Source organism: Heliconius melpomene, unplaced genomic scaffold, assembly GCF_056956725.1.
Source record: "Heliconius melpomene rosina isolate 202511_hmr_F unplaced genomic scaffold, ASM5695672v1 ptg000034l, whole genome shotgun sequence".
NCBI classification, from domain to species: domain Eukaryota; kingdom Metazoa; phylum Arthropoda; class Insecta; order Lepidoptera; family Nymphalidae; genus Heliconius; species Heliconius melpomene.
The window spans coordinates 171,135-199,020 of NW_028181868.1; the positions used below are offsets into that span (position 1 = coordinate 171,135).

General features: G+C 32.9%; 2 protein-coding genes and 1 non-coding gene across 3 annotated transcripts; 2 read left to right on the top strand and 1 right to left on the bottom strand.

Moving 5' to 3' along the window:
- Nucleotides 1-12,607: 12,607 nt before the first annotated feature.
- On the bottom strand, nt 12,608-12,680 carry TRNAF-GAA (transfer RNA phenylalanine (anticodon GAA)). The gene has a single exon. It is a non-coding gene; the product is annotated as a tRNA-Phe (tRNA).
- A 2,197-nt stretch (nt 12,681-14,877) lies between these two features.
- Nucleotides 14,878-17,844, top strand: LOC146526450 (uncharacterized). Its single transcript, XM_085207118.1, has 2 exons — nt 14,878-14,964; nt 16,042-17,844. Exon 2 carries the CDS (start codon nt 16,049-16,051, stop codon nt 17,507-17,509), a length of 1,461 nt encoding a protein of 486 aa, XP_085063244.1. The 5' UTR covers nt 14,878-14,964; nt 16,042-16,048; the 3' UTR covers nt 17,510-17,844.
- A 5,791-nt stretch (nt 17,845-23,635) lies between these two features.
- LOC146526451 (ecdysone oxidase-like) lies at nt 23,636-27,233 on the top strand. Its single transcript, XM_085207112.1, has 4 exons — nt 23,636-23,643; nt 24,204-24,325; nt 24,458-24,591; nt 25,626-27,233. Exons 1-4 carry the CDS (start codon nt 23,636-23,638, stop codon nt 27,231-27,233), a joined length of 1,872 nt encoding a protein of 623 aa, XP_085063238.1.
- The last annotated feature ends 653 nt before the right edge of the window (nt 27,234-27,886 follow it).

Consider the following 27,886-nt stretch of genomic DNA (forward strand, 5'->3'; position numbering starts at 1 on the left):
TCTTCAAGATTCTTTACTGAAACTAAATAAATACGAGAACTAAAAAGTTTATAAATTATCGTATTTCTTGAATGATAATCTAAAATTAATAAAATATAATAAAAAAGGCCTTAAATGCTAACCCCACTAAAGCTAGGCCCACTGGTGGGCTGTAAAGCATACAACATATTAAGGAGTAAACTCCCAAAGTCTAATAGAATAAACAATATAACTTTTACAATTGGAAAAAGTATGCAATTTTTTTTAGATACAAAAATAGTAAATAATATTGAAATACACCCACTGTTATCGTACCTGCAACTGTAACTTTTTCACTGACGGTACTATCCCAGTGGGATTGGCAAAATTGCCTGCCTTTAAAACACAGTAGAGTGCACTGGTAAACTATCAAACTATATAGTGTATTGAAAAGTTAGGACCCAGAATAATATTTTGCAAGGCACTTTGAATGCAATATTGTTTGAACTGTTATAAAAATCAAATAAAAACACTATGATCAGCTTGACACTATATCCCGCACCGAGCAGGGTAGGCAGAGGGAACATAGTGTTAAGACACTCAGACTCTCAGGGAACATAGTGTTTAACACTTTCTGCCGAATTCTGGAGGCATTGCGTGTTAAGTGGCAGAACTCAGAAAACACAATACTTATTTATATTGATTAATTCAGGCAGAAAATAATCTAAAATATTTTGTACTGTAGGTAATTTTTCTATTTGTTGAATTATAGGAGTTGCATAGTAAGGTAGGCAAATGGAACCTAATAAAAAGGCCCTGGTTTCTGGTTTCTGTCCGAACTCCAAACATGTGTATTGTATGGCGGATCTTAACCTCGCGTTTTGTCTTGCCAGAGCTGGGAAATTAAACGTGATAGTAAAAAAATATTTGAATTGACCAGTAGCTGTACGACATAGAATACCTAATCAGTTTAAAAAATACGAATACATTCATTATATAGGCGTGAATAATTTATCCCAAAGCCTGAGTTCGCTACTAAAAATACAATAGGCTCCATGGGCACGATGCCAAGACAAAGTGTGGATGTCATGGTAAAATGGACGACGGCGTTAACGCCTTCGGTGGCAATGGGAATTTTAAACCAAAAACTTTAAGTTGACATCTAAATAAAAAATACAACTTGAAATGTTATTTTGTGAGCGACTTTATATTCATTTTGTTTAGTGATCCAAAATTACGAATATAATGCTAATCAATTGATCTACTAAACGAAGGAATTTGGAGTAATACTGGTAAATTAAAATTACAAGCAATTCAAAGAAAACAAAATAAAATTATTAAAATACTTTTTGGATATCCAACTTTGTTTATAAGTAAATTGATACTTTCTAATTTGACATCTACCTTCCATCTACCATCTTCCAAAAATCAGAACCAAATTTGCTAAGAAAAATATTACATTTGAAGGAGCACCACTTTATAACAAACTAGTGGCTGCGCGCAGCTTCGCCTGCTTGTCAGTGAGAGCATGTCCTTTCATATATACGAGAATTTATGTCTCAACTCTCAAAATATATTTCAGAGAATAACAATTTCTACAGCGATTACACAATTTGCATATTTTAAAAACTATGTGAAATATTTTATTTCGTTAATGGTGATGGCGATGAAAATTGTTACATTTATTGTGTTGGTCTTATATAAGTGAAAGTGTATTTCTTTATGAGAATAAATTCTTTAAACATATTTCAATTTTACAATTCTTATTCTCAAAAGACCTACGTCAATGAATTACTTGTATTTGTTATTGTTTTTATAAATTACATTTTTACGACTATTGATGTCTGACTGTTCCTTTTTAATAATATTCCGGTTATATTATTATTTCTTCATTTTTATTGACAGAACTGTAAATACGTTAAAAATATTCAGCAAAAATTATTCCTCAATATGACATTAGCCAATGGGTGTCGAAGTTACGTCGCGGATGACTTTTGCTCACAGACGAAACCTGTGCATCTATGCTGATAATTTTATGGCAATTTATAAATTAAATTATGACAAAAAATGGTCTGTAAGAAGAGTCTTTACAATTAAAGTAAAGATCTATCGCCATTAACGTTCCTTCTTCTTCTTCTTCTTCTTCCTGGCATTACTCCCGGCTATTACCAGGGTCTGCCTTCCTACTCAACCTACTCCACTTTGCACGGTCTTTTGCGCCCTCGGTGGTCAGACCATCGCCATTAACGTTTCTAATATAGTGTATTCGAAATCGAGTAAGCTATTTAGATTTTACAATTTATAGCTTTGCTAAATACACAAGTCCATTATCACGTTATTTTCCTCGTGAAGTCTTGCCTCCTGACCTAATAACAAGCTTTGGAAAAATCTGCATTTTAATTTGCTTTGGAATACAAGCTCTCTATTTTTATAATGTAGAGAATTTTTATAATATATAGTTTATGACATTCAAAGACGATGGTAGTTACTCTGTGAATACAAAATAATTAGATCATTTTGTACAAAATAATTAGACAGAATCAAATCAAAATAATTAGAAATACCAACATTACTATATCTATGTGCACAACTTAAACAAAAAATATACAGTAAATATTTTAAGCATTTCATACAAAAGAACAATATTGTATTTAGTAAGTATCTATCCCTGTAATTTTTTATTTGGCTAGCAAAAATAACAGATTTTAAATATGAATTATGTAATTATGTACGTCTCGGCAAAAGGAGTACAGGCCGCCCTCCAATCAGGTGGACTGACGACCTCAAGAAGGCAGCGGGATCCCGCTGGATTCAAGGGGCGGAGGACCGGACGGAGTGGCGAGCATTGGGAGAGACCTATGTCCAGCTGTGGACTTTAAAAGGCTGATGGATGGATGGATGGATGGAAGTAAACTCATCACTACCATTCCATATGTATAAAACAAGCGGTCAGTGATGTACAAACTCATTGTACGGCGGGCGGTCATCGAGGGAACATCCCTCAAATATTTTAAGTGCTAGTGATTTATGTAGGTACTTGCAAGATTGTCATTCTGTGAGTACCTTTTTAATTAATTTTTACTATTAATGTTTGCAGGTGATTATTTTGTTTCTTAATTTAATTTTTGCACATGTTTATTTGCATTGAAACCTAATTGTTACTTTATTATCTGTTGTTTTGGTTTTTTTTTTATAAATTTCGAACCTATTATCTGAATGTGTATATATGTAAGGGTCAAAAAGAAAAATTTAATTGACAACCTTCTCTTTTTTGAAGTCAGTTAAAAAATATTCAACAAACTAAATTACTATTCAAGCTTAAAACAATAATTTTAAAATATTTTCTCCATACGTACTGAATTTGGTTTCATAAATTCAAAATTTAATATTGCATCAAATCTGGGACTCGTGTAGGACATAACTTACTTCCCCTTTAATGTTCTTTGTCCGAACCAATATCGCTTTCCACAAGGCAGTTGTAATGTCCAACCTTCCAAACGCCACACTAGAATACGTAATTGGGGCGTAAAATTAAATTATACTAAATTCGTATTGTGAACTCTATTTTCACAGTCGTAAAGGTGATTTTGCTTTAAAAAAATCCTTTTCAATAGGCAAAAGTATTTTATTATCAACTTTTAATTATTGTTTGCTCATACAGAGGATAACAACGACGATGTAAAGGGAATTGTTTATTGTCAACAAATAAATCCATTTTTCACTTATAACTTTAATATAGCTTTATGTTTGAGTTAAATATTAAACAATACATGTTGATTTTGTTGGATTCGCCGTAGTTTAACTTATTTCATTTTTTTTTTATTCTTCCTTTATAACTTGCGAAATTATAAAATTTAAATTAAAGTTTTTCCATTATTTTATTTCGATTAATCAGTCTTCATCTACGAAATTCACACAATTATCGTATACTTATAATCAAATTATCTTACACATAGGCACCACTGGTTAAGCCTAGGGTGGCTTAACCAGTGGTGCCTATGTATATTTTTTATACTTAAAAAAACTATTGATCAGACTGTACAATTTTGTTAAAGTACCCTACCTTAATTCTTATTGTTTATAAGTCCAATAGAGTTCCACATTAGATGTTGCGGACTATACTAGCCCTAGCATCAATATATAGCGTATGCTGGTCTTAATCGGCCGTTGTCTTAGGCATATCCATGGTATCTTCTGGCCTAATAAGATCTTCAACGACGAAATGTGGGATCTCTCTGTCTCTAAGCATAACTATTTCTATATACTTTTAATTATAATATAAATACGGTTAAGTAATTTTGCCATATCATTATCTATTATTAAATACTTTAGAAACTCTATTTAGGGTATTATTATATGAAATAGACAGCAATGACGACTCCTATAGATGGAAATGATAGAGCCAAATGACGTCATTACGAGGGTCAAAGCATTTCTGGAAATAATTTTCTTTTCAAAGCTTGGAGTTGCTATAAGGCTCATTACTTAGAATTAACGCCCATAAAACCTGGTTGTCCACGATTATGAACGGTTCCCGACTTCGAAATTGCTTTTATGAATATTGCTACCGGTTGATAACCGTAAGCTGGACAATTAAATATGGTAAAACACGCCCTTCCCAGCTTTGGGTCATCCTGGTTATAATTTAAATAATTCAGGGTTGTTTATACTTTAAGTATTGATAATCTTGATATGGCAACATTAAATTTGCGGCCATACATGTGACTGTTTATAACATAGAAAAAACACAAATGGATATCTTTTTTAGTTCCGTCATCTTAAAAGGTATAATTGAATTCTTTTCTTACCTTCCACCATCTTCCACTCTACGCCTGTCTATCAAAACACTTATTGTATTTCTTTGACTTACTTTTGTTTTTAATACATAACTGACTTCCATTAAATTAAAGAACAAAGAATAATCTCGTCCGGTCCAATTATTATATTAAACATTTAGTACATGAATGGGAATTATATTTGGTTTTATCCTAATTAATATTACTAAGTTTTGTTTATCTAAGCAAAATATACACGGGTTTCTACGTAAAACATAAACTTGTAGACCTTGTTAACTCTTAGTTGAAAACAAAAGGAATAAAAACATAATTTATAAACTCATTTCAATAGAGAAAAATAGGCAGAGAAAATTAAGTTTTAATTCAAATATTATGAGTGACGGAACTTATCGCCGTACGTCGTCCCATTAGAGTGGGAACAAAAATATATTTCAAGCCCCCTAAAAGGGGTTGAACCCACAGCCGAAATGGTTGTATTTTATAGTCTCGAAATATTTTATAACAATGTACTCCACTTTAAGACATCAATAAAAAACCGGTGTTCTTTGCAAAAATACTTTACATTTTAAACTAGAAAGGCACCTCGGATTTTATTCGCATAATCATCAATTCAAGAAATGTCTAGTTAAAAATTTGACAGATATACAGAAAAGCAGAATTTTGAAACTAAGTTTGTTACCCTGATAACCACGTGGCGCAGCTGGGATTCACGTTTTCATTTGTCGCCACCCTTCCCACCTTGTCGCTTTGACACTCTAACATGATTTTTGTACGTCGCCGTCGCTGTGAATCCCGCAAAATCTAATTATATTGATAAATTGCTTTTACTTATAATCTATGTTTTTATTTATGTATAGGGAAAAAATAAAGATTAATTCTCGATTCATTAAATCTGTTTATACAAATATACAGGCTTAATGAATCGAGGGTTAATCGAAACGTTAGAGTTAATCAAAGTAAAATGAAAATATCAGTTTGTAAATAAAAGTAAAACAATTATTGATTTATCATTGGCAAAAGATAAAACTTAATAAGCTTTTACTTTAGTAAGATTGCTTTTACTTTGAAGGACTGAAACACGTTTATTTTCATTTCTTCCTTCTGGCGTCGAGGCAAAGCGTGATGTTGAGTTACGCCACTCAATACGCTGTGCCTCCAGAATTTGGGGGGATATGGGGAACGGAAAAAAAGTCCCCCATATAGACCGTGAAGAGAAAAAAATGTTAGTAAGCAAAGAAATAAAAGATTTCTTATAACAAATCATTCCTAAGGCACTTTCAACTCATATTTATCATCCAAACAGTATGATATTCAGAAGTTTGGCAAGGAATCTCTCACACTCGTATACAAAAAAAGGAGCATTGACACATGGCGCAGCTGAGATCTATTTTCCCTCCTGTCTGCGATAGGCACGTCAGTCATGTCAGTCACTCGCTGTCATTCAACCTTATTTAGTTCATTGCCTAACAAAAGCTGTTTATATATTTTTATTTATTGAACCCAACTGCTTAAAACTAGAAAGAAAAAAAACAAGCCCAATATAGTCCATTAGGATTAACAGTCGGGACCCATTTGAATTTTATAGAACTCTAAGAATTATTACGTAACGCGACGGTTGTGGGTTCGATCCCCACTCGAGGAAGTGAAATATTTATTTACGTTTATATTTCCATTTTCTTCACTCTTGTGTTGAGGGAAAGCGCGGCGTTGAGTTCTGCCACTCAACACGCAATGCCTCCAGAATTCGACAGAAAGTGGGGAACGGAGTGTCTGAACACTAAGTTCCCTCAGCCTACCCTGCCTACCGTGCAGGATACAGCTAATATTTAAATAATATATAAAAATTCTGTGCGTGAATGTGGGGTGAATGGCTTAATTAGGATTTTAGGACGAACGCTTTTCAAATACTGGCGAGTTAAACAATGTTACGAGCTATTAAACATTTTATTAGTTTAGATACAATACAGCAATGTTTAGCGATAAAATGGATAATTTCAATAATTAACGATTTTGTTATAACATAATTAGTTGGACGACAAATAAATTATTAATTTATATTATAATGTTAATTCAAATATTAATTTTTAGTTATTATTAATTTCTCTCTGTCTCCATGAGTATCTAGGTCCTATAAGTGACGTCCATGCAAAATTTGAGACTCCTAGCATTTGTAGTAACGAAGTTTCATACAAACTTTCCACCCTAAAAAACAACTCCTTAGAAGTCGAATATTGCAAATTCCCGTCTTAGCGTGCATCTACGTCCTATAAATAACTCCTATGTAAAATTTTAGATTCCTAGCACAAGTAGTTTCTGAGATTTCGTGATGAGTGAGTGACCTTTCGATTTTATATATATAGATATTAAATGAAATATAAAATGTTAATACTCGTATATACTTTTTTATTTACATTTACTTAAATTTTTGCAAACATCTTTGTAGATCTGAAATTGCATTTTAGAACGTAAAGCTAGGATCGTACGTAACTAAATTCTGCAGTCGCTTATTTAGTTCTTGTAAAATATTTCTTACTGGAGACAGTCCAGATTCCAGTCCAGAAAAATTAAATTGAAATAGTCCAAAGTAAGTACGGATTGCTAAAGAATAGTACGGGCAGTTAAAAAACAAAAAGTCAATTGCCATAAATTTATTTCTACCACATCCTTTTAAGATACATGACTAGTATTTACATTTTCCTTTTGTTGTTACTTTTGTAGGAAAATTGTGTTTTTTCTCGACTTCGCGGTTTTCCGGCAACATTGTGGGGGTTTTCATCCTTATCTTTTACGTCGCTTTGAAAGTAAGATATAGAAACGTGACAAATACCCAATTTCTTTTGTCATATTGACTTGTGTTGGAAGAACAAACGATTCTTCATACTTTTCATATCCTGAAGAGTGTAATGCTTCCGGCTATCCTGCCATTTTAATTATAGTTGATAGCACTATTAGTTAAGTAGTTTCATATAATAATTTGTATGTTGCGTAAATCTTGATATCAAATTGATTTAGGTGTGTTTATTCAATATAAGCCGTCGCGACGCAGGGGCTATGGTGGTAGGGTATGACTGTAACGCGATTGTGGATTCGATCCCCACTCGAGGAAATAAGTTATAATTTTGAAATATTTTCCTTTCTTCACTCTGGCATCAAGGCAAATCCCTAACGTTGAGTTCCGCTACTCAACTGGCAATGCTTTGAAAAATTCTGCCGAAAGTGGGGAACAGACTGTTTTAACACTTGGTTCCCTCTGTCAACTCTACTAAGTGCGGGATACAGCGTACAAGGTAATTTTTTTAAATGAATATAAGCTCAATGTTAAAGTATCTGGTGCCGATAAGCAGTTACCCAGAAATAACTGGTGACAAGGAAAATTTTAAAATTAATCAGATATTGGAGGAAAGAGTGTTTTAACATTTAGTTCTCTACTCTATTATACTAAAAAAAAAATAACACTAGTTCATACTATACAAAGGTAGGTAGGTACCTACAGGTTTCTTAAAATATTACTTCCCTAATATCGAGCTGAGTAATGTTTAAAACAACTTTAGTCGTTATACCACTTTGTTGTCTTTTTACTCCGTCACCATAAACTCTCGAGTGCTAATCGTCTAAGTTTCGTCAAATTTATTTTTATGATTATAGTACAAGTATAGTAGTAAATAATGATGACAGTAATTAAGCTATACAATTTTTTATTAATTAAATTCATAAACACGTACAGATAATAAATTGAAAATAGTTTAAATAATCAGCTTCACGCTGTATCCCGCAGTGCGCCACGAGAGCGAAGAAATGGAAATATAAACGTAAATAAATATTTCACTTGCTCGAGTGAGGATCGAACCCGCAACCGTCGCGTTACAGGCACACAAGGTACATATAAAAATCAGTTCAGCTGTTCCGGAGATTAGCTAAGACAAACAAACATAGAGGCAAACCGAGACAAACTTATACCATTAAATCTATATATATAAAATCGAAAGGTCACTCACTCATCACGAAATCTCAGAAACTACAAGTGCTAGTAATCTCAAATTTTGCATAGGAGTTACTTATAGGACGTAGGTACTCGCTAAGACGGGAATTTGCAATATTCGACTTCTAAGGGGTTGTTTTTGGGGTTGAAAGTTTGTATGAAACTTCGTTACTTCAAATGCTAGGAGTCTCAAATTTTGCATAGACGTCACTAGGACGTAGCCATGGAAACAGAAATTAATAATAACATAGTTCACGCGGGTGAAACCGCGAGCGGGCTGCTAGTATATTTATATATATGAGAAGTCCAATTATTCATTTTATATCTTTGTATTTTCACCGCTAGGGATCCGGTGTCCAAATCGGAAGTAATTAAAATCCGTACCGTGAATAAATAAAAATTGCCAAACCGCCCAGCTGTTGTTTCATTAACGTTTATTGTTCAATTAAACGTTGTGGTTTGTTCATATTGTAGTTTTTTTCTTAAATTTCTATTATTTTTATAATTTATAAGTGATAGTAGGTACCAGCGACGATTGTGAGTTCGATTCCCAATTGGGGTGTGGAATTAATAGGCGCGGCGTTGAGTTCGGCCACAAAAATAAAGCAAAAAATGAGGAACAGAGTGTTTTAAGTCTGGGTCCCATACGCCTACCTTGCTATATATAGTATATAGATAAAAAAAGGAAAACAGTACACATACTACATACAATACGATAGTTACCTGTAAATACATTTTTTTAAAATTTAAACTCTTAAAGCTTTCTCTAAAAAAAGATTTTATGCTTTTTTATAGATATTCACATAGTAATAACCTAATGTAGGCCTGTCCACGAGATTTTGTAATAATAAAGAACATTTGAAGAAGTTTTCATTTATTATATTCTCTTCAGAAACTTTCCGTGCCACAACACCCGCTGTTGTTTGTTTTTGAACTTCCAATAGCCTTCTTTTAATAGTGTTACGTAAAATGACCATCGCTCTTAAAAGTTTTAAGTTTTATTTTTCAAAGTAGTTTCTTCACAAATTAACGTTTCTATTCTATTAACATTATTTTTATAGCTTTAGCACGGAGTCATAAGCGTGCGATTTTGAACGCGAGAGGTGTAGGTTCAATTCCCATTTGCGAGAATGCTATATTTAATATTTCCTTGCTCTGGTACCTAGGAGTGGTGCAGAGTTCCGCCAATGACCACGCAATTTTTCAAGAATTCGATGGTAAACACACATGGGGAACACTAGTGTCTTAACACTAGGTTCCCTAGGTTCCCTGCCTACCCTGCTTTGTGCGGGATACAGCGTCAAGATGATTTGATTTCATTTGTAAAAAATAAGAAAAAAAACAATAGCAACCCACATAACGTATGCTTAGCTATTCTTAATATAATTTTATTGTATTTCTAAAATTTCCTACCAACTCTCAACTATTTATATAGGTTTACGCCGTTAAAATTAACCTTTAAATACACTATTTAAAGGTTAATTTTAACCGCGTATATTTAGCGAAACGACTGCATGCTAACAAGAATCTAGCGCTACTTAGCTTGTAGAGGCTTATAATTACGACTGTGGTTAAAATAGTTTTATTTGAAAAAACTTTTTTTTAGCGTTACGCTATAAAGGGAACCTGGGAACCTAGTGTTATGAAACCGTTCTCATAAGACACTTCCACTTTACTTTCCGTTTCTGAATTCTGGCGGCATTGTGTGTTGTTTAGCGGAGCTCAGGACTAGTCTAGTCAAGTATGGCCTACGGTCTATGGTCCCATGAATCATAGAAAATTCAAGCTCTTAAGTGAAACCCATCAAATGATACGAGCATTTATGCATACATTTTGTATAAAATGTTTATTTAGGATTACGCTGTTGCTTCACTCTGTATCCCACACATATCAAAATAAGTAGAAGGAACCTAGGAACCTACTATTAACACCATGCGCTCCCGTTAAAAGACGACAATTTCCCCTTTTTTCGTCGAATTACCTCTGGTGTAAATGTCACATTGAGTTCAGCAACTCATGCATCAACGCAACATTTAGAATTAGATCGGAAAGTAGGGAAAGCTATTTAGGTCTCTAGGTTTTCCCTTGTTTACCTTCTTTCTGTATAAACGGAAATTTTATTAATACCATAATACAATAAAAAAATGATTTCACAAACACTATATCAATTAAAAACTGATAGATATCACACCTATGTATAACATCAAATATTTTTTATCTATATTAAATAAGTACATAAAGCAGTAAAAATCCTAAATATTTCTGAGATATATACGACAGACGTCGTATCTCGTCGTACATATATACCTCACTAAATGAGCACCACGTAAATATATCAAACAACCGTTCTCGACCCGTCCCTCCTGACAATCGCGACCTTTTATCACTGACAGGCTCGTGGCTCATTTTTATAGCATGACTAATGGAGTTGTATGATTTGGAAAGAATCAATTTGTGCTGTGTGAAATGAAGGAAGGTTTACGTTCATATATTTAGAATACTTTCTAAATATATGTATATAGACTTCATATGTTAAATAGACGCTTGTAAGTTCCATTGTGATAAGTACAGTTACTCTACTAGTTCATTTTCTTGCTCTGGTAGCAAGATCAAGCGCGGCGTTTAGTTTCGCTTCTCAACACTCAATGTCTGGAAAATTCGGTGGAAATTAGGAAACGGAATGTCTAAATACTAGCTTTAGGTTTCCTCTGCCTATCCTGTTATATATATGCAGAATACAACGTGCAGTTGAAAAAACTATACTGTCTATTGGTTCTATAATAATAAAGCTGCACAGTTTATTTGGTTGAACGCACTAATCTCGGGAACTAGTCCAAATATAAGTTCGAAATTAATAATTTATTTTATGTTGGATAAATAGTTTATTGAGGAAAGCTATTACATATTAATCGTTTTGGATGTATCCTTTTGTACCTGTTAATTATATCAACTCTTGTTTAATAACTCTTGTTTAACTAATATTTGGAAAACGTATATAAATTTAAAGGTAGCGGTACTCGAAGCCACGCCTCTGAAAGTCCGTCCAGGCGCTCTGAACTAATCTAAAAAAAATATACTTTCAAATCTTTATTATAACAATCTCTAAAATTAAAAAACAATCACTTAAAATTATATATTTCCAAAATGGTAATAATTGATTTATATGTCATTATTGAAATGTCAATTTTACGCTCTAAAGACCTTATTCAATATATTTTCGTTTCTTAAAAACATTCCAGAATATGCATATCCTTATTATATGGGCATGTGTGTCTTTTTTTGAAAGTCAACTCAAAACATATTATATTTTCGAAATTATCAATACCAACTTGTTTTCACGGTCATAACCTTATCAAATGTAGGCCAGTAAACCTTTTTTATTAATAAAAGCATGAGTCAGGAAGTTGTCGGGAGAATTAAGTCCGCTGTTTTTTTGGATATCTAAAAATAGATAATTGCATTGATAAGGAAATTAGTGTAAATCATATATAGCTATTTTATATTACTAAATGTTATTATTTAATAGTAACAGTGTTTTTTATCGCGTTGTATCTCGCAAGTAACAAGACAGGCACAAGGAGCCTAGTGTTAAAACTTTCTATTCTATTTCACACTTTCTATTAAATTCTAACCTCGTACTCTTCTGCCTCGATACCAAAGCGAAGAAATAAAAATATTTAATATTTCATTTCCCCGAGTGGGAATCGAACGTACAACCTGTCGCTTTACAGACACTAACTTCTGCCCCTCCGCCACGACTAACAGTGATTTTTGTCATATATAAGAAATAAAAATTCATTCTTCTTAAATATTATAGTGCTTGATAAACATATTCGTGAAAAAAAAAACATATTTTTTTATAAAAAGAAAGTGTTGCCGAAACCCGGGATCGAACCAGGGACCTTTAGATCTTCAGTCTAACGCTCTCCCAACTGAGCTATTTCGGCTTTGAGTACATTGTTTAATACGGCCTTTATAGATTGCTATCATAAAATATATAAAATTATAAAAAAATTATACTAACTTCCTTTTTTTTATTTCACTTTTTATGCATGTCATAAGATTAATCTGGTGAGAAAACACTCTGTTTTTAATTTCCATAGTTTATATGTATGCTGTTAAAAGACAAAAGGAGATTTGAGATCTGAAAGTTACTATATCCCTACAATTAAACAAATCTATTGAATAAGGTCAAATAATATAAATTAATATTGATATTATCTTTAGGTAATATCAATTAATATTGACATTATTGTTATTACATGTTGAAACCTCTACAACTGCTCTAGGGACTAAATGTGGGTGTAGAGTCCGCATCTCAATACAAATATGTCAAAAGCATGAAAAAAACGTTCATTTTTACTTAAACAAAACGATTTCTTAGATAAAACATATCTCTTAGAGGCCTTCTTTTCCATTCCAGGAAATTAATTATTTAATAATTTCATTTTTCTCTCTGGTTTTCTCTCTGGCAACGAGGTGGAGCGCAGGTAGAGTTCCGCCATTCAATACGTAATGCCCCCATATTTAGACGGAAAATGAATAACGAGTTATATAGACGAAGTCTTAATAGGAACTGGGTATCTTAATATTAGGTTCCCAGGTTCCAGGGACCTAAAAATATATATGTATTAGTCAGATTAAAAGTAAAAGAAAAATATTTCAATTAAATCAACAAGCAAGTCCAAACAAAAGGGGTGTAAAAAATAGGCCTATTTTTACACGTCCATGCGCACCGCTTCCAAGTTTTATCATTTCATTTAAGTGAAACAATCATTTACATAAAATAAAGGCGCCCTTGATAAATTTTGGTACCAACCACTTCACATATATCACGCACTCAAATATACTATAGGTTGGTATTGCGGTTTGAGTGGCGGAACTAAACGCCGGGTCTTCTTTTCCACGAAAGCAAGCCATACTTAGCCTTCTTATATTCGCAAAAGCTGTGTTTAAAATTACAAATTCCATACAGAATGTACTCAGTAAGGTTATCTTAATTATATATATAGATAAAGTAACTCTTCAATAAAAATATTATAACACAAGCCTGACTCTGCTACAGAATTGTCTTTAAAATAAATAGAATATAAGTTTTAGAGCTATGTAAAATATAAATTTTATTATAGAATAGCTTCCGAAAAATTAATTCGAACTGACTTTTAATATTTTACGATTATATTACCTCAAAATTCCTCAAATGCCTCAAATTTATTGATATTTTCTAATTGTACGACTGAACTAGTGTATTAAAAGGTTCCAAATGCGAAAAAGGTTAATTATTTTAATCAAGGTTAATTATTTAACAACAAACACAGAAAATTATCTATGTGGATAAGATAATTAATTAATTAATTAATTAATTAAACGTTTGTAAGTCACAGTATATATCAGCTTTCTAGAGGACTTCACATGAAGAGTCGCATCTCTAAATACGAGTATACTGACTTGAGTGAACAATGCTCTCTGTTTAATTAACTAAAAATAATTATTTAACATAAAATAACATTTCTCATTAAGATACTTCCGGCTTTTACCTTAAAGGGAAAGATGGAGTGAATTAACACTCCCAGGTTCCCGTTACCATGCTGCTATTACAATTTAATAAATGAATATTTATTAGGCCTAAGAATTTAAAAATTAACTAATTATTTTTCCATGTCATTTTCGATTTAGTTCGAAAGTTTTATATACTTCATACAACTAAGTTTAGTTTGACTATGCTTATAAATATTATATTACATGGCATAACAGGGTAGGCAGAGTTAACCTAGTATTAAGATACTATGTAAAATTAACCGTAAAATTATATCTAATATTTTATTTAATATTTTACTTTATTGTATCTAATATTTTATAAGCTTCACGCCTTAAGCCAAGGTTAGTGTCCAAAACACTCTGTTTCCAATTCTTGAGACATTACGAGACTTTACCTTGTTACCAAAGCGAGAAAAAAAAATCATTGCCGTAAGTGGGAGTAGAACCTATAACCATTGCGTTTACAATCATACAAAATCAAAACAAATATTTCACTGAGGCAACTAAACCACTTTTAGTTTATATTTTAAATTCAGTATCGGCAATTCGCTATAGAGTAAACAAACCGGATAGATGCCCGTCTACTCCCCCCGCCTCACTCACTCGCGAACTGTAGTGCGGTGCGGACGTCATTTTCTTTTCGCTTTTATATAAATAATTTTCATTGGACGCTACATACACCAATATAAAAAGGTAAGCACTGCTTCATAATATTTCTAATTAGTGATGATTCATATTTTATTTTAATCCCGTTATTACGCTAAAAAACTATGCTTAGAATAAAACCGGATAGATGCCCCGATTGTGAGTAATGGCCTCGCATACGCCCCCCGCCTCAGTGACTCGCTAGCTGTTGTGCGGAGTGGACGTATTTGCTCGTATTTGATGAGCAGCGAGAATATGATACCTAAGTACTGCTTCTTATAATATTTATAACTAGTGGGCCCGTGCGGGGCTACGCCCGCTTGAAATAGAAATATTAATAAAGAAATTGAAAACTATAGATTCAGTCAATTCAGTAAACCAGTTGTATAAAATAACTATTACGATAATTAGCATAAATTTGTCGAACTAAGTACCTGCTTTGAATTGATATAGCTTTTTTATTTATGAACCGATTGTAATAAAATAAACCCTATATGTTTTTGGAAGCTTGCCAGAATCCAATAGTGAATGCGCATCTAAATCGGTTAAGTCGATTCTGAGATTAGCGATAGACAGACAAACAGACAAAAATTTTAAAAATCATTGTTTTGGGTTCTATTAGGTCAATAAAGGTTCCCTATAACGTTTTTTTTAAATATCTACCAAGTGCAGACACCGACCCTCTTACAATTTTATTACAAGTATAGATTATTATAGTTATAGAAGATTTTTTTAACCAACTTATCAACAAATTCAATTAACATATTTTTACTTTTATTTAACACAAAATCCAAAGCGCGTGGCTTTAGATGCCCTTGGGTGCCAAGCATAAAAAATAGCCCCGACCGAACCCCGAGTTTTAAAAAGGTAGGATGGTTAAAAACTCGGGGAGCTACTATTATGGACTATGAGCTTAAGGGCTAAGGATTGAGGTGTATGGGCTACTATCCCTCTATACAATAAGATCTTTTTCGAAATGGGTTACGTATTATCTATATAAGAATATAGATAATACGTAATAGATAATACGTAACGTAAGAATGATCTTTCTAATAGATATTCTAATATTTATATGGCTTGAATATAATTTAAATATTTTATTCATACTTACATTGCTTATTGTAGGTGAACAATGCCAAGATTATACAAAAGAAAAGAAGGTGTACAAGCTCGAGTAATTTCTTGGACAACAGAGCAGCTACAGTTAGCTTTCAAAGAAATTGATAAAAATGAAGTAAGAATTAATGAAATATCCAGGCGATTTGGAATTCCACTCAGAACCTTACGACGGCGCTATGCTACAAGAAACAAAAGCAAGTTGACTCTGGGAAAACATCCTGTACTAGGTTTTGAAAATGAGAGAAAGTTAGTAGAGCTTATTTTGAAGCTTCGTGATGCAGGGTTTCCCATTAGTAGACTTTCTATACGTACATTAGCGTACCACTTTGCTGAAAAAATGAACATTAAACATAATTTTGATAAAAAACAACATATAGCTGGGCATCAATGGTTACAAAGTTTTATTGAGCGAAATTCAGATTTAAAACAAACCAAATGCTTATTTGACTATACAGATAAATCTATGAATAGTATTAAAAAATTTAAAGAAGATCTTAAAAGAGAAGAATTGAATAAATTCCATAAACTTCTGGTTAAAGTCTTATGTGACAATGACCTAATAGATAAACCTGAGAGAATTTATAATATGGACGAAACTATTATCCAATTTAACAAAACTGAGAATGACGTTGCAGATGAAAGTGCGAAATTAAATAATTCATTAACAACTGAGGAAAGTAACGCAACATTGACTATCGTAGCTTGTTGTAATGTTATTGGAAATTTTCTTCCTCCAGTAATAATCATGGAAGGAGTGAATAAGCAAACAGAATTCCAGAATGGTTTACCATTGGGTTCAAAAGTGTACATGAATAAGAAGTCAGCATACATAAACACTGATCTATTCTATAAATGGTTTACGGAACACTTCATAGATCTTAAGCCACGAGGGAAGGTTTTGCTTATTTTAGACGAGCACTCGTCGCATTCATCTGCACCAGACATGCTGCAAATTGCTCTCGATAACGACATTATTTTGTTATGTTTACCCAGTCAATCAACTTTACCTTTCCAACCAATAGATATAGCGGTCTTAAAACCATTTGAAACTTTCTTCAACCATGAAACTAATGTGTTTATGAGCAAACATCCAAATGAAAAGTTAAGCCCTTATAATGCTGGAATCTTTATACACAACGCATGGATGCACGTTGCCACACCTACAAATGCTATTGAAGGATTTAGAAGAAGTGAAATTTATCCGCTTAAGTATAATGCTTTATCTGATTCTGCTCTAAATGGGTCTGATATAGCGCACTCCAGTTCTGATAACAATGACGAACCGTTTGAGCAACATGATACTAAGCCTTCACTGTCCCAAATATTCAATGCAAATGAAAATACAGAACCATATATACATGTTAAAGTTGAACCTGGTACAGAAGATCCCTTATTTCACGTTTCTTTAAACGATTTTATACCGAAAATGGAAACCAAATATGACACTGACTTCATTCAACAGAGACATACTTAGTATTTCTATTGTTAATAAATATACATAAATATAATATTAACAGCTCTATGTTACAGAAAAAATATAAGCATTTTGAAAATATTTAGTTGAGGAACAACCCATATAAAAATATATATATTTGTATTAGTTTTAATTATAATTTCGCAATTATTACATTTCGATTTTAATTGATTTTTGTATCGGGTAACCCCGAATAATAGGTGTAGCCACGAGTAATAGCAGATGTCATTGGTTGTCAACTAACCTATTGGCTCCTAATCTATTGTAATTTTGTTAATCTTGTGATATTTATTGTAAAACTGTTATGTAAACGAGAAATAAGACATTGTAGAATATAAGTGTGACTTTTATTTAAACATCTCTGTTGCTACGACGCCCACAAATGAATAGTGATAGCCAAGACCGCTATGAGGCCCCTTCTGATGCTCCTACATATATATACATATTTTGTTTATCTGCTGATTTCTCCGTCAATTTTGGACCGATTTTTTTTATTTACTGGTCTCATTTCTTCCATGGAAATCGAGAGAAGCCCTAGAATTTTATAGCCACGTATGTACTACGTGTTTCATATAATTTCTTATAATAATCATGTTTTTATTAATTCTTGTTATCATCATCATCAAAACCAAAAACTATAAAAACAGATTTAAAAGTAATACCAAGGATTACATACAAAACAAAGCTAGCTTAAACACACAAATGTACCAGTTATTTGCCACTAAAGAGGGGAACAGTAGAAACCTCGTTACCGCGCGACCATTACGCTAAATATACACGATTTAAATTAGCTGCTGAATGCACACACTATGTAAAAATAGTTGAATTCGTTTTGCTTGTAGATGAGAAATGAATAAATGATGGTAGAATTAGATAAAATATATTTTTCCATATTGTTCTTGAGGAAGGAGCACCCAAGCGTACGACTGCGAAGGTTGTGAGTTCCTCCAGAATTTGGCGGAAAATAGGGAACGAAGCGTAGGTTAACACTAGGTTCCCTTTGCCTACCCTGCTGTGTGCGGGATACAGCGTGAAGCTGATTTAACGATCCTATAAAATCCGGATCCTGATTTGGTGGTGATGTTGTTCTGTCAAACAAAGAAAGTAGTTTAAAATCTTTCCACAAATGCCGGAGAAATTGACGGACAAACATACAAAATATATAGTTAATGAATATAGATATATAGAATAGAAAAAAAAACTCTAAAAATCATTCGAAACGAATTTGTATTGACACATATTCCACCTGTATAATTAAAGTTGCTAATTAACTAAAATATATAAAATATTTTTATTAACATAAGTACATAAATGTGTTTTATTTGAGCAGCAGTTACTATAAATTTGCAACTGTTATTTCGATAGTGGTTATTTTTATGCCTTCTTTAAGGAGAGTACACGCATTCGATTTTATTATTTTTTATCAAGCCTTCGTAGCGCAGGAGAACCAGGCCTACTAAACACAGTTGGTGTCGATTCGAATACCATCCAAGGAAATAAATTATTTTCTTACTTCGTCACTCTACGTACCGTCGGCTTAGAGTGTTAACGTATTGCTGTTAAGCAATAACGTATTGCTGTTAAGCAATACGTTAACTAATCTAAGATTTAAAGAACTAAAATAAATAATTAAATTCTTAAAAGAAATAAAAAACATTTTTTTAAATTTATTTGTATACATACATATATTATTGATTTATATCCTATACTATACATGAAATAAAATTAATGTCGATTTTGTATTTTTACAGATACTTTCGAATAGTTTAAAAAATTACCACAAAAAATGGTTTCAGCAGGTTTACACTCTAAATTGACGATGTGTCATGTGACATGTCATGTGTCATGGTACGTGAAACTGCAAAAAAAAAACAAACATGGTAAAATATTATAGTTATAATACAAAATAAAATAGTTTTCTTGTTGAGTAATAGCACGCTATTACCATAATACCATACAGTTATTACTGCCAATGACGTAATTATGGGAATCATTACTTAAATAAAGAAAAGAAAAGAAACACATAGTGAGAATCCTTTTTATTATCTATCTTTCTTTTATACCACCACAGAGTTAAGGTTTTATGAGGCATGAACCATCGACACAAGATAAATGATCACGCAAAGTTGATACAGTTTGGATATTTGGGACTTTGCCAAATAATAATAATGGAGGCTTTGACCGGAAACTATTTGCAAACGACCTTAAATTAAATATCTTAAAATTTAAACTAATTTTGGTGATAGGGGTTGATATGACACTATAGGATAACGTCTGATTATAACTGCGACAATTGTGGGTTCGATTCTCCCATAGAGAAATTATTATGTTTAAATGATGTTCATTTTCCCAGCTTTAATACAAGATTGGTATCAGAAAAATATAATAGCTCTATTTCCCTTAAAACAAAACAAAGCTTCAAGTAATTCATCCAATACCTATTAAATGCCAGTCTATTTAAGTAAGTAATTAAAATTTGTACTGCACGAAGGATATTTCTGGCCAAAAGATATTTAAGCCTAAACATTCTAAAACTAGCGTAATAACGTTTAATAGCGGTACAATCAAAATTCAATTTGATAGATGACTACTACATTTGATTCCACAGTTTATACTTTACAGTCCCAGCTAAATGCCATGTTCATCTCGAGTTATTTAAAAATAATCAATAAAAACATACTTTATTACAATTATATAAGGTTTAGATTTGAAAGGCAATGTTCTGTTATAAATAATTTAAGGAAGTAACCTTTTATTGAGAATACGTTTTTCAATTCTTTAACAAATTCAATCATTAAACAAATTATTTGAGGCCGTGTGACTGTAAACGCACGGGTTGTGCGGTCGATTCTCTCTCAGTAGATTGATGTAGTTTTTATTTTTTTCATTTCCTTATCCTGGTAACGAGGCAAAGGGCGGCGTTAAGTTTCGCCACTCAACAGGCTATACTTCGAGAATTCGGCGGATACTGGGGAACGGAAGTGACTACTCCTGCCAATTACAGGATACATAATAAAGCTAAAAAATGGGATGTTATGGATTTTCATGTTAGTTTAAGATGTATTTTGTAAAAAATAAAATCAAAAAAATACCTGCGACTCTAACATATATAAATGGGGAAGCAAATTGATAGAACTATTTTATTTATAAACTGATTAATATGGAACAAACATTAAATGTTAAGGAAAGCTTACTACAAGACATAGGTACATAAGGATAAATTACATAAAAATAAGTTAATCTGGTTAGCGTTCACAATGATTCATTGAGTAAAAAACGTTGAAAAAATTTAAAATATAATATTATTTTAGGTTTCATTACATTAGCAAATGTCCCCAATAAGTTCATCAGTTTTTTTTAAGCTTTACACTATATTCCACACGTTGCAGGGTAGGCGGAGAAAGCCTAGTGTTATGACACTCAGCTCGCCACTTATTTTGCAATGCGTGTTGCGTGGTGGAACTCAGTGACGCTTAGGCTAGTTATTAGACCGAAAAAATTAAAATACTATAAATTTCATTACCGCAAGTAGAAATCGAACTCACAACAGTTCAGTTTATAGTCACACGCTTGTGCTACTGGGCTACGATGTCCTGAACTAAAATATTTTTAGTTTTATATAAGTTTAACCGTGCAAAGTGTTACATACGACATTCTTAATTTGAAATGTTAATCAACAAGAAGCTTTTTCATTTAGTTTATGACACTGACTGAGTAAGAATGCTTTGTCTAGACATCATTTTGGTTATATTATGCATATGAACAAAATAAAAATGCATGGACGTCCAAAAGCTATTTTAAACTCGACCATAAGCTAAAATGAAATAAAAAGGATAAAAAGATTTTTTTAAATATTATTTATTTTTAAATATTAAAAGAAGTAATATCAGCTTCACGCTGTTTCCCGTACACAACACCGTAAGCCGACAGGACCTAGTGTTAAAACACTCTGTTCTCCACGTTCCCCCAAATTTTGGAGGCATTGCGCACACCAGAGTGAAGAAATGAAATATAAAAGAGACGGAAATTTTTGGGCCCAAATGTAAAGATTTGAGATATGATCTAAATTGTCAATTAAGTACTGAAAAAACAATAAAAAAATCATTTGAACATATCGGAATTTAAACCCACTTTTGCCACTTTGGGGTTCACAAAGGCGCACTTTTTAAATTTCGTTGCGTAAATTTTTTTATGCGTTTCCTAAAATAATTTAAATTAAATATTTTTTTTGTCCTTCAACTTGTCTTTCAGCGTTGTTATTGGAGGCCGAAATTGACGCATATTATTTAAGCATATTTAATTATTAAAATTATAATAACAATGAAAATATGGAATGTGAAATAAAAATTAATAATATAAACGTTTACCAAGTTAATAATATTCAGACGGCAACCGTGATAATTAGTTGTTTTTTTATAACAAACTCACAAGTCCTTGAAGTTATTTGCTCATATGGCTCTTAATAATTGTATGCGAGCCTGTAATACTTTTTTTTCAATGTTTTGTCAAAATTATATATTATATATTTATATATGTTATATTTTTTTATAAAAATATTATATGAATTAGTACTATTAAATATTTTTGAAGACGCTATGAAATAATATGCAAACGCGTGTAACTATGAGTATGTAGGTTAGGTGTACATTCAATCGTGAGTGGACTTTGACGACAAAAAAATAATATAAAAAAAATAAACCTAGACCTATTTCCACAAATTTAAAAAACTATATTGTAGAAAAGAATATGTTAATTAATTTATTTTACAAAAAACTTAAAAATTCAATTGTTAATTAATTGGAAAATTGAAAGCTATTGGGCTAGGTGGAAAGTGGGGAGTGCCTATCCTGCCACACACGGGATACAGCTTGAAGCTGAATAAATTAATTTTTAACAAAAAGAAAAACCGATGTCAAACAACGAACTAAAAAATTTAAAAAAAAATTACAAATATTTTATATTTTTTGCTTCTCTTAGCTTATTCAATATACGAGCAGTATACGAGTATTAGTTAGATTTTTTAAATTTCTTGGTATGGTGCAAATTTTGGCCCTGCGCTGCATCGCCCGCTACTTTCCGACGCAAAATAGCAAACTCGAACCACGCCTGTGGCTAGGGTTGACGCTACCCGACTTTTGCAAAACAAGCCGAGGATAGCTTTGTACCCCTACTTTACTGCTGTATGTTTTCATCCCATTCTAGACTATGGTCTACATGAAAACTGAGAAATATATATGGTTCTTATTATTATTTGAAGGGAGTTGAATAATATGAGAATTATTTGATTTTTTTTAATCATTGATCGTAATTAGAGATGCGCCAAATATTCGTTAGGTATTCGGTATTCGGTGTATTTGGTATCTTTTTCAATATTCATATTCGGCTGAATTATTCGGTTATATTGCCAAATATATTCGGTTCGAATATTTTTATTTACTTGGCTGCACGACATAATAGAAATGAAAGATGAAACGTCTTTTGTAAGATTTAAGTTACTCTTATAAGTCAAATGAGTAAAGTTAATAAAATAAAGCAAGTAAACTTCATATAAATATTTATTATATGATGATGATGAGTCGAGCTAACACTGGGGTGCACCAGCCAAGGGGTCATCCCTTACAGAACTCCTTATTTAACAAAAAAACACTCAGCCCATCAATCAAAAGGGCTCTGGGTTCTAGGTAGAAGTCATTTACCTGCATAACTATCTTATTCCTCAGCGATTGGGCTTTTAAGATCTTCTGCAATGACAGGATTCGTCGAGGCACGTTCTTTATAACAGTTCTAAAACGCCACATGAGATTAGAAGATAGAGAAAAAGTGAGAGAGGAATAGAAACACAATTTACGTGCAAATAAATATTTCACTTCCTCGAGTGGGGATCGAACCCAGAACCGTCGCGTTACAGTCACACCCTTGTGCCGCTGCGCCACGACGGAAAAATATATGTACTTATATTTAATTTTAATTTACTATTTACTAAGGCACAAACAGATGTCGATACTAACATAACGTACTTTACATAATTATATATTTAATGACGATTTATTTATTTTCAGACAGAATATAAACGAAAAGTTAAAGGATTCATCCACAGTTGCTCGTCGGCCATAGCTGTGTATCAAAATGCTGTTGTAAGTGTTTAACTCTACTTGATGATATATTTTTTAAATATATGTAATACCAGCGGACTAAGGCGGCTTCACCCGCTTGAGCTATACGAAAATTTATTAAATATATTTATGAGATTATATACAGTTTAGGGTAAATTCTAATAAGCCGTAAAACACGTGGTCAATGAAATATTTTTAATAGTCTGAATTTCAAATTTAATAAAAATCGGTGCCAATTTAATGATTGTTCCATACAAACTTTCAACCCCCATTTCACCTCTTCGGGGTTAAAATTTTTCAAAATGTCTTTTAGTTGGTATTCACATTATGAAAATAAACATCTGTCCAAATTTTACGTTTCTACCATCAGCGGTTACGGTATACCTCAGTCAATTGGAACTTCTCCTTTTATATATAGATTTGTATTGTCTATAACATATGTTTGTGATTCCTGATGTGAACTCTATATGATTCATTAATACTGACAATTGCACCTTGACCAATCATTATTACATTTAATTTCATTACTTAAGTACATATAACAATGACAGTTTTTTAATAGAAAATATATTTTTCATTAGCACTGGGACAACTGGTTGCGAGACAACCACAGGAGCAGCGGCACAGCTCTTCGCGTCGGCAATTAATCTTTTGGCTGCATCACAGTGTTTTGTATGGGAAATACCGAGCAATGATACAGGAAGTTAGTTTACCATTCTATTTTGAATATTTAAATTTATTACGATTGGATATGTTTTTTTATTGAGTGAAGTGAGCAGAGCGGAGACTTTTTACACTCTATGTTACCAATAGGCTCTTTGTATTTATATTTCAGATTTCGAAAAGTATGATTTTGTAATCGTGGGAGGAGGATCCTCTGGAGCTGCTGTAGCAGCTCGTCTTAGTGAAGTTGCCGCTTGGAAAGTGCTACTACTGGAAGCGGGTGCCAAGCCACCCATAGAGTCTGATGTAAGCGAATATTCCTTTTTTTATAACATATGTAAATACACACACACATACATACATTCATATATAGCTTCACGCTTTATGCCTAGGCGGGGTAGTCAGGAGCGCCAAAGGCTACGGTCTCTATATACCTCTTTCGCCTAGTCTACTGTCATCAACCTCTTCATACCTCCGCATGTCCTCCGGGGGGTCCTCATGCTATTTACGTGACCTTCCTCGAGTATCTTTGATATTGTGTTTTCGAAAGTCAACTGAAGTCTCCCCCAACGTCTCTTACCACTCACTTACCCGTCATTTTTTTTTTGCCATTTTATCATCTCTCATTCGTTCGACGTGTCCATACTAGCTGAGCACATTCTCCTTCATTCTCACCGTAACATCATCGCTAGTACCTGTCGTTCTGTGTATCTCTTCATTGCTGATTTGATCAGCTAAGCCGATACCGCATATCCTACAAAGAGATCGCATCTCGAAGGCATTCATCTTTCTTTCATTTTTCTTCTGTAATATCCACCGCGTCGGCACCAACACTGCATTGTGTACGGCCAAACGCGCAGCTGTGCTGATGTATCGTCATCTCATCAGTGCAGGTACGGGTTCGTTAACCCTGTTACCGGCAGCAATGCGCTTTTCTACATCCATCTCGTATCTTCCATCTCTACTGAACATACGAGTACTTCCAATTACAAATATACCACTTCTTTCACTTGTTCTAATATCTTACTATTTACTGATCTGACATTCCGTCTTTTCTTCCTCTTTCAAAAACCAGAATCTTTGTAGTATATGTAAATAATCAGCTTCACGCTGTATCCTGCACACAGCAGGGTAGGCAGAGGGAACCTCGGTTTACCTCGATACCAGAGCGAAGAAATGGAATTATAAACGTAAATAAATATTTCACTTCCTCGAGTGGGGATCGAACCCACAACCGTCGCGTTACAGTCACACCCTTGTGCCGCTGCGTCAGGACGGCCTATGTAAAAAGCTATTTATTTAATCTGTAATTGTAAAAAATATTGTGAAAATTGTTGTAGATACCAAATTTAAGTCCTCAACTTTATGGCACTTATTACGACTGGCAATATGCAACCGAAAATGATAACATCAACCATCAAGCAGTAAAAAATGGATCAGTACGATGGCCACGAGCAAAAATGTTGGGCGGGGGCAGTTCAATGAATGCAATGATATACATAAGAGGTAGAGATGCTGATTTTCAATCTTGGGTAGATGGAGGAAATCCTAGTTGGACACCTGAAAATGTTAAGTCAATGTATAGAAAATCTGAAAGTTTGCAAGATTTAAATTTATTGCAAGATCCTGAGATAAAAAGTTACTATGGAAGTAACGGACCATCGGTTTTAAATACTTTCAATAACACATACAGAGACCTTACGCTGAAAGTTTTAGACTCCTGGGAGTACATTGGACATAAAAAAGTCAAGGACGTTAACGCAGCAAAATTTGAAGGATATGGCGTTGCTGGAATAATAAGAGCAACGGCTGCTAGTGGCAAAAGACGTGGTACCTATACAGCGTATTTAGAACCAAATCTACAACGAAGTAATTTAAAAATCGTTACCGGGGCTTATGTAACTAAAGTTCTTCTTAATGATCAAAACGAAGCCACTGGAGTCGAAGTAAATGTATATGGTGTAAATAAAACATATTATGCAAACAAGGAAGTAATTGTCAGTGCTGGGGCTGTTAATTCTCCGCAGCTACTGATGTTGTCTGGAATAGGTCCCCAAGACCATTTGCTATCTAAAAATATTACTGTCAAAATCAACTCGACTCAAGTCGGTAAGAATTTACAAGATCATAATTATGTTCCTGTTCCTATCTACGGGGAAGATTCTGGAAATTCTGATTCAAATGCTTACCAATTTGAAGTTATCAAATATATGTACAATAAAAGCGGCTTGTTGGCACAGATGTATTTCAGCGACGTTAGTGCATTTTATTCTCGTAATGAAAATATGTCATATCCTGAATTCCAAAATCACTTTGCTATATTTCCAAAAAATACTACAAACCTGAAAGCACGTTTTACTCCTTTCAAAGACGAGGTTGCGGCTTCTTATATAGGACCTAATGCACAAAAAGCATTGTACATATTTAGCGTTCACCTCCTGCATCCATTCTCTAAAGGTGTAATATCTTTAAGATCATCAAATCCTTACGATAAGCCTATGATTAATTATAGTTATTTTGAAGATGAAAGGGATGTGAATGCAACAGCCGAAGGTATAAAAAAATTGGTAAAAATTGTTGATGCGCCATACTTCAAATCGATAAATGCATCCGTTCAGAGAATAAATATAACCCAGTGTAATGACTTGCAATTCCAAAGCGATGATTATTGGCAATGTTTTGTAAGAAATGTTGCTTTAACGGTGTACCATCCTGTAGGAACATGTAAGATGGGTCCAAATATTGAAAGCGCTGTGGTAGACAATTTCCTAAAGGTTTATGGTGCCAAAAAGCTACGTGTTATTGATGGTAGTATCATGCCAAACCTGACAAGTGGAAACACCAATGGTCCGTGCATTATGATAGGTGAAATGGGGGCCGATATGATTAAACAAGAATATCTTGGCAACTCCAAAGCCAGTGAAGTGTCCAACAATAGTAGTAATTAATTTATCAATTAATTGTTATGTTTAATTATTTTTTATTGACAGTTTATCATTGTTTTTATTAATATTTTTATTAAATTGCTTAAAAATATACAAAATTATTTATTTGATCTGCCCTGGTCTACAAAACATACTCTGTAAATGTGTAAAAAACATATAAACATTTTTTTTTTATTGAAAATCAAAATATTTAAATCACAGTCACTTGACTGTAGACACTCCCAAATTAGAACTCAAGAAATTAGCTGCCGTAGGGCGGTTAGCTGACTGGTCCTCTTATTCCCTAATTTGTATCGGTAAAAATATTAGCTTTATATATACCACTTCTCAATAACTATTTATTGTATATTTTAATTTTATTATATCACTGATATTGTGTCTACAATTATTAACATTGTAACTATACCTTAGATTTAAGACTTATTGTAAACCTCCTTTGTGATCTTTTTATTATTATTATTTATTTATTTAGCTTCACGCTGTATACCGCACACAGCTGGGTAGGCAGAGGGAACATAGTGTTAAGACATACCGTTCTCCACTTTTTAATAAGTAGTAATTAAGTTAAAAGAAACGAGTACAATAATAGAAAATAAAGATTGTTTTCATATTTGAACCTTAACTTCCATCCATCCATCCATCAGCCTTTCAACGTC

Excerpts from the sequence above, each read along its gene's own strand:
- LOC146526450 (XM_085207118.1), top strand. The coding sequence starts at position 16,049 with ATGCCAAGATTATACAAAAGAAAAGAAGGTGTACAAGCTCGAGTAATT.
- LOC146526451 (XM_085207112.1), top strand. Across the intron at positions 24,326-24,457 it reads ACCGAGCAATGATACAGGAA|ATTTCGAAAAGTATGATTTT; the intron begins GTTAGTTTACCA and ends TTTATATTTCAG. Across the intron at positions 24,592-25,625 it reads AGCCACCCATAGAGTCTGAT|ATACCAAATTTAAGTCCTCA; the intron begins GTAAGCGAATAT and ends AAATTGTTGTAG.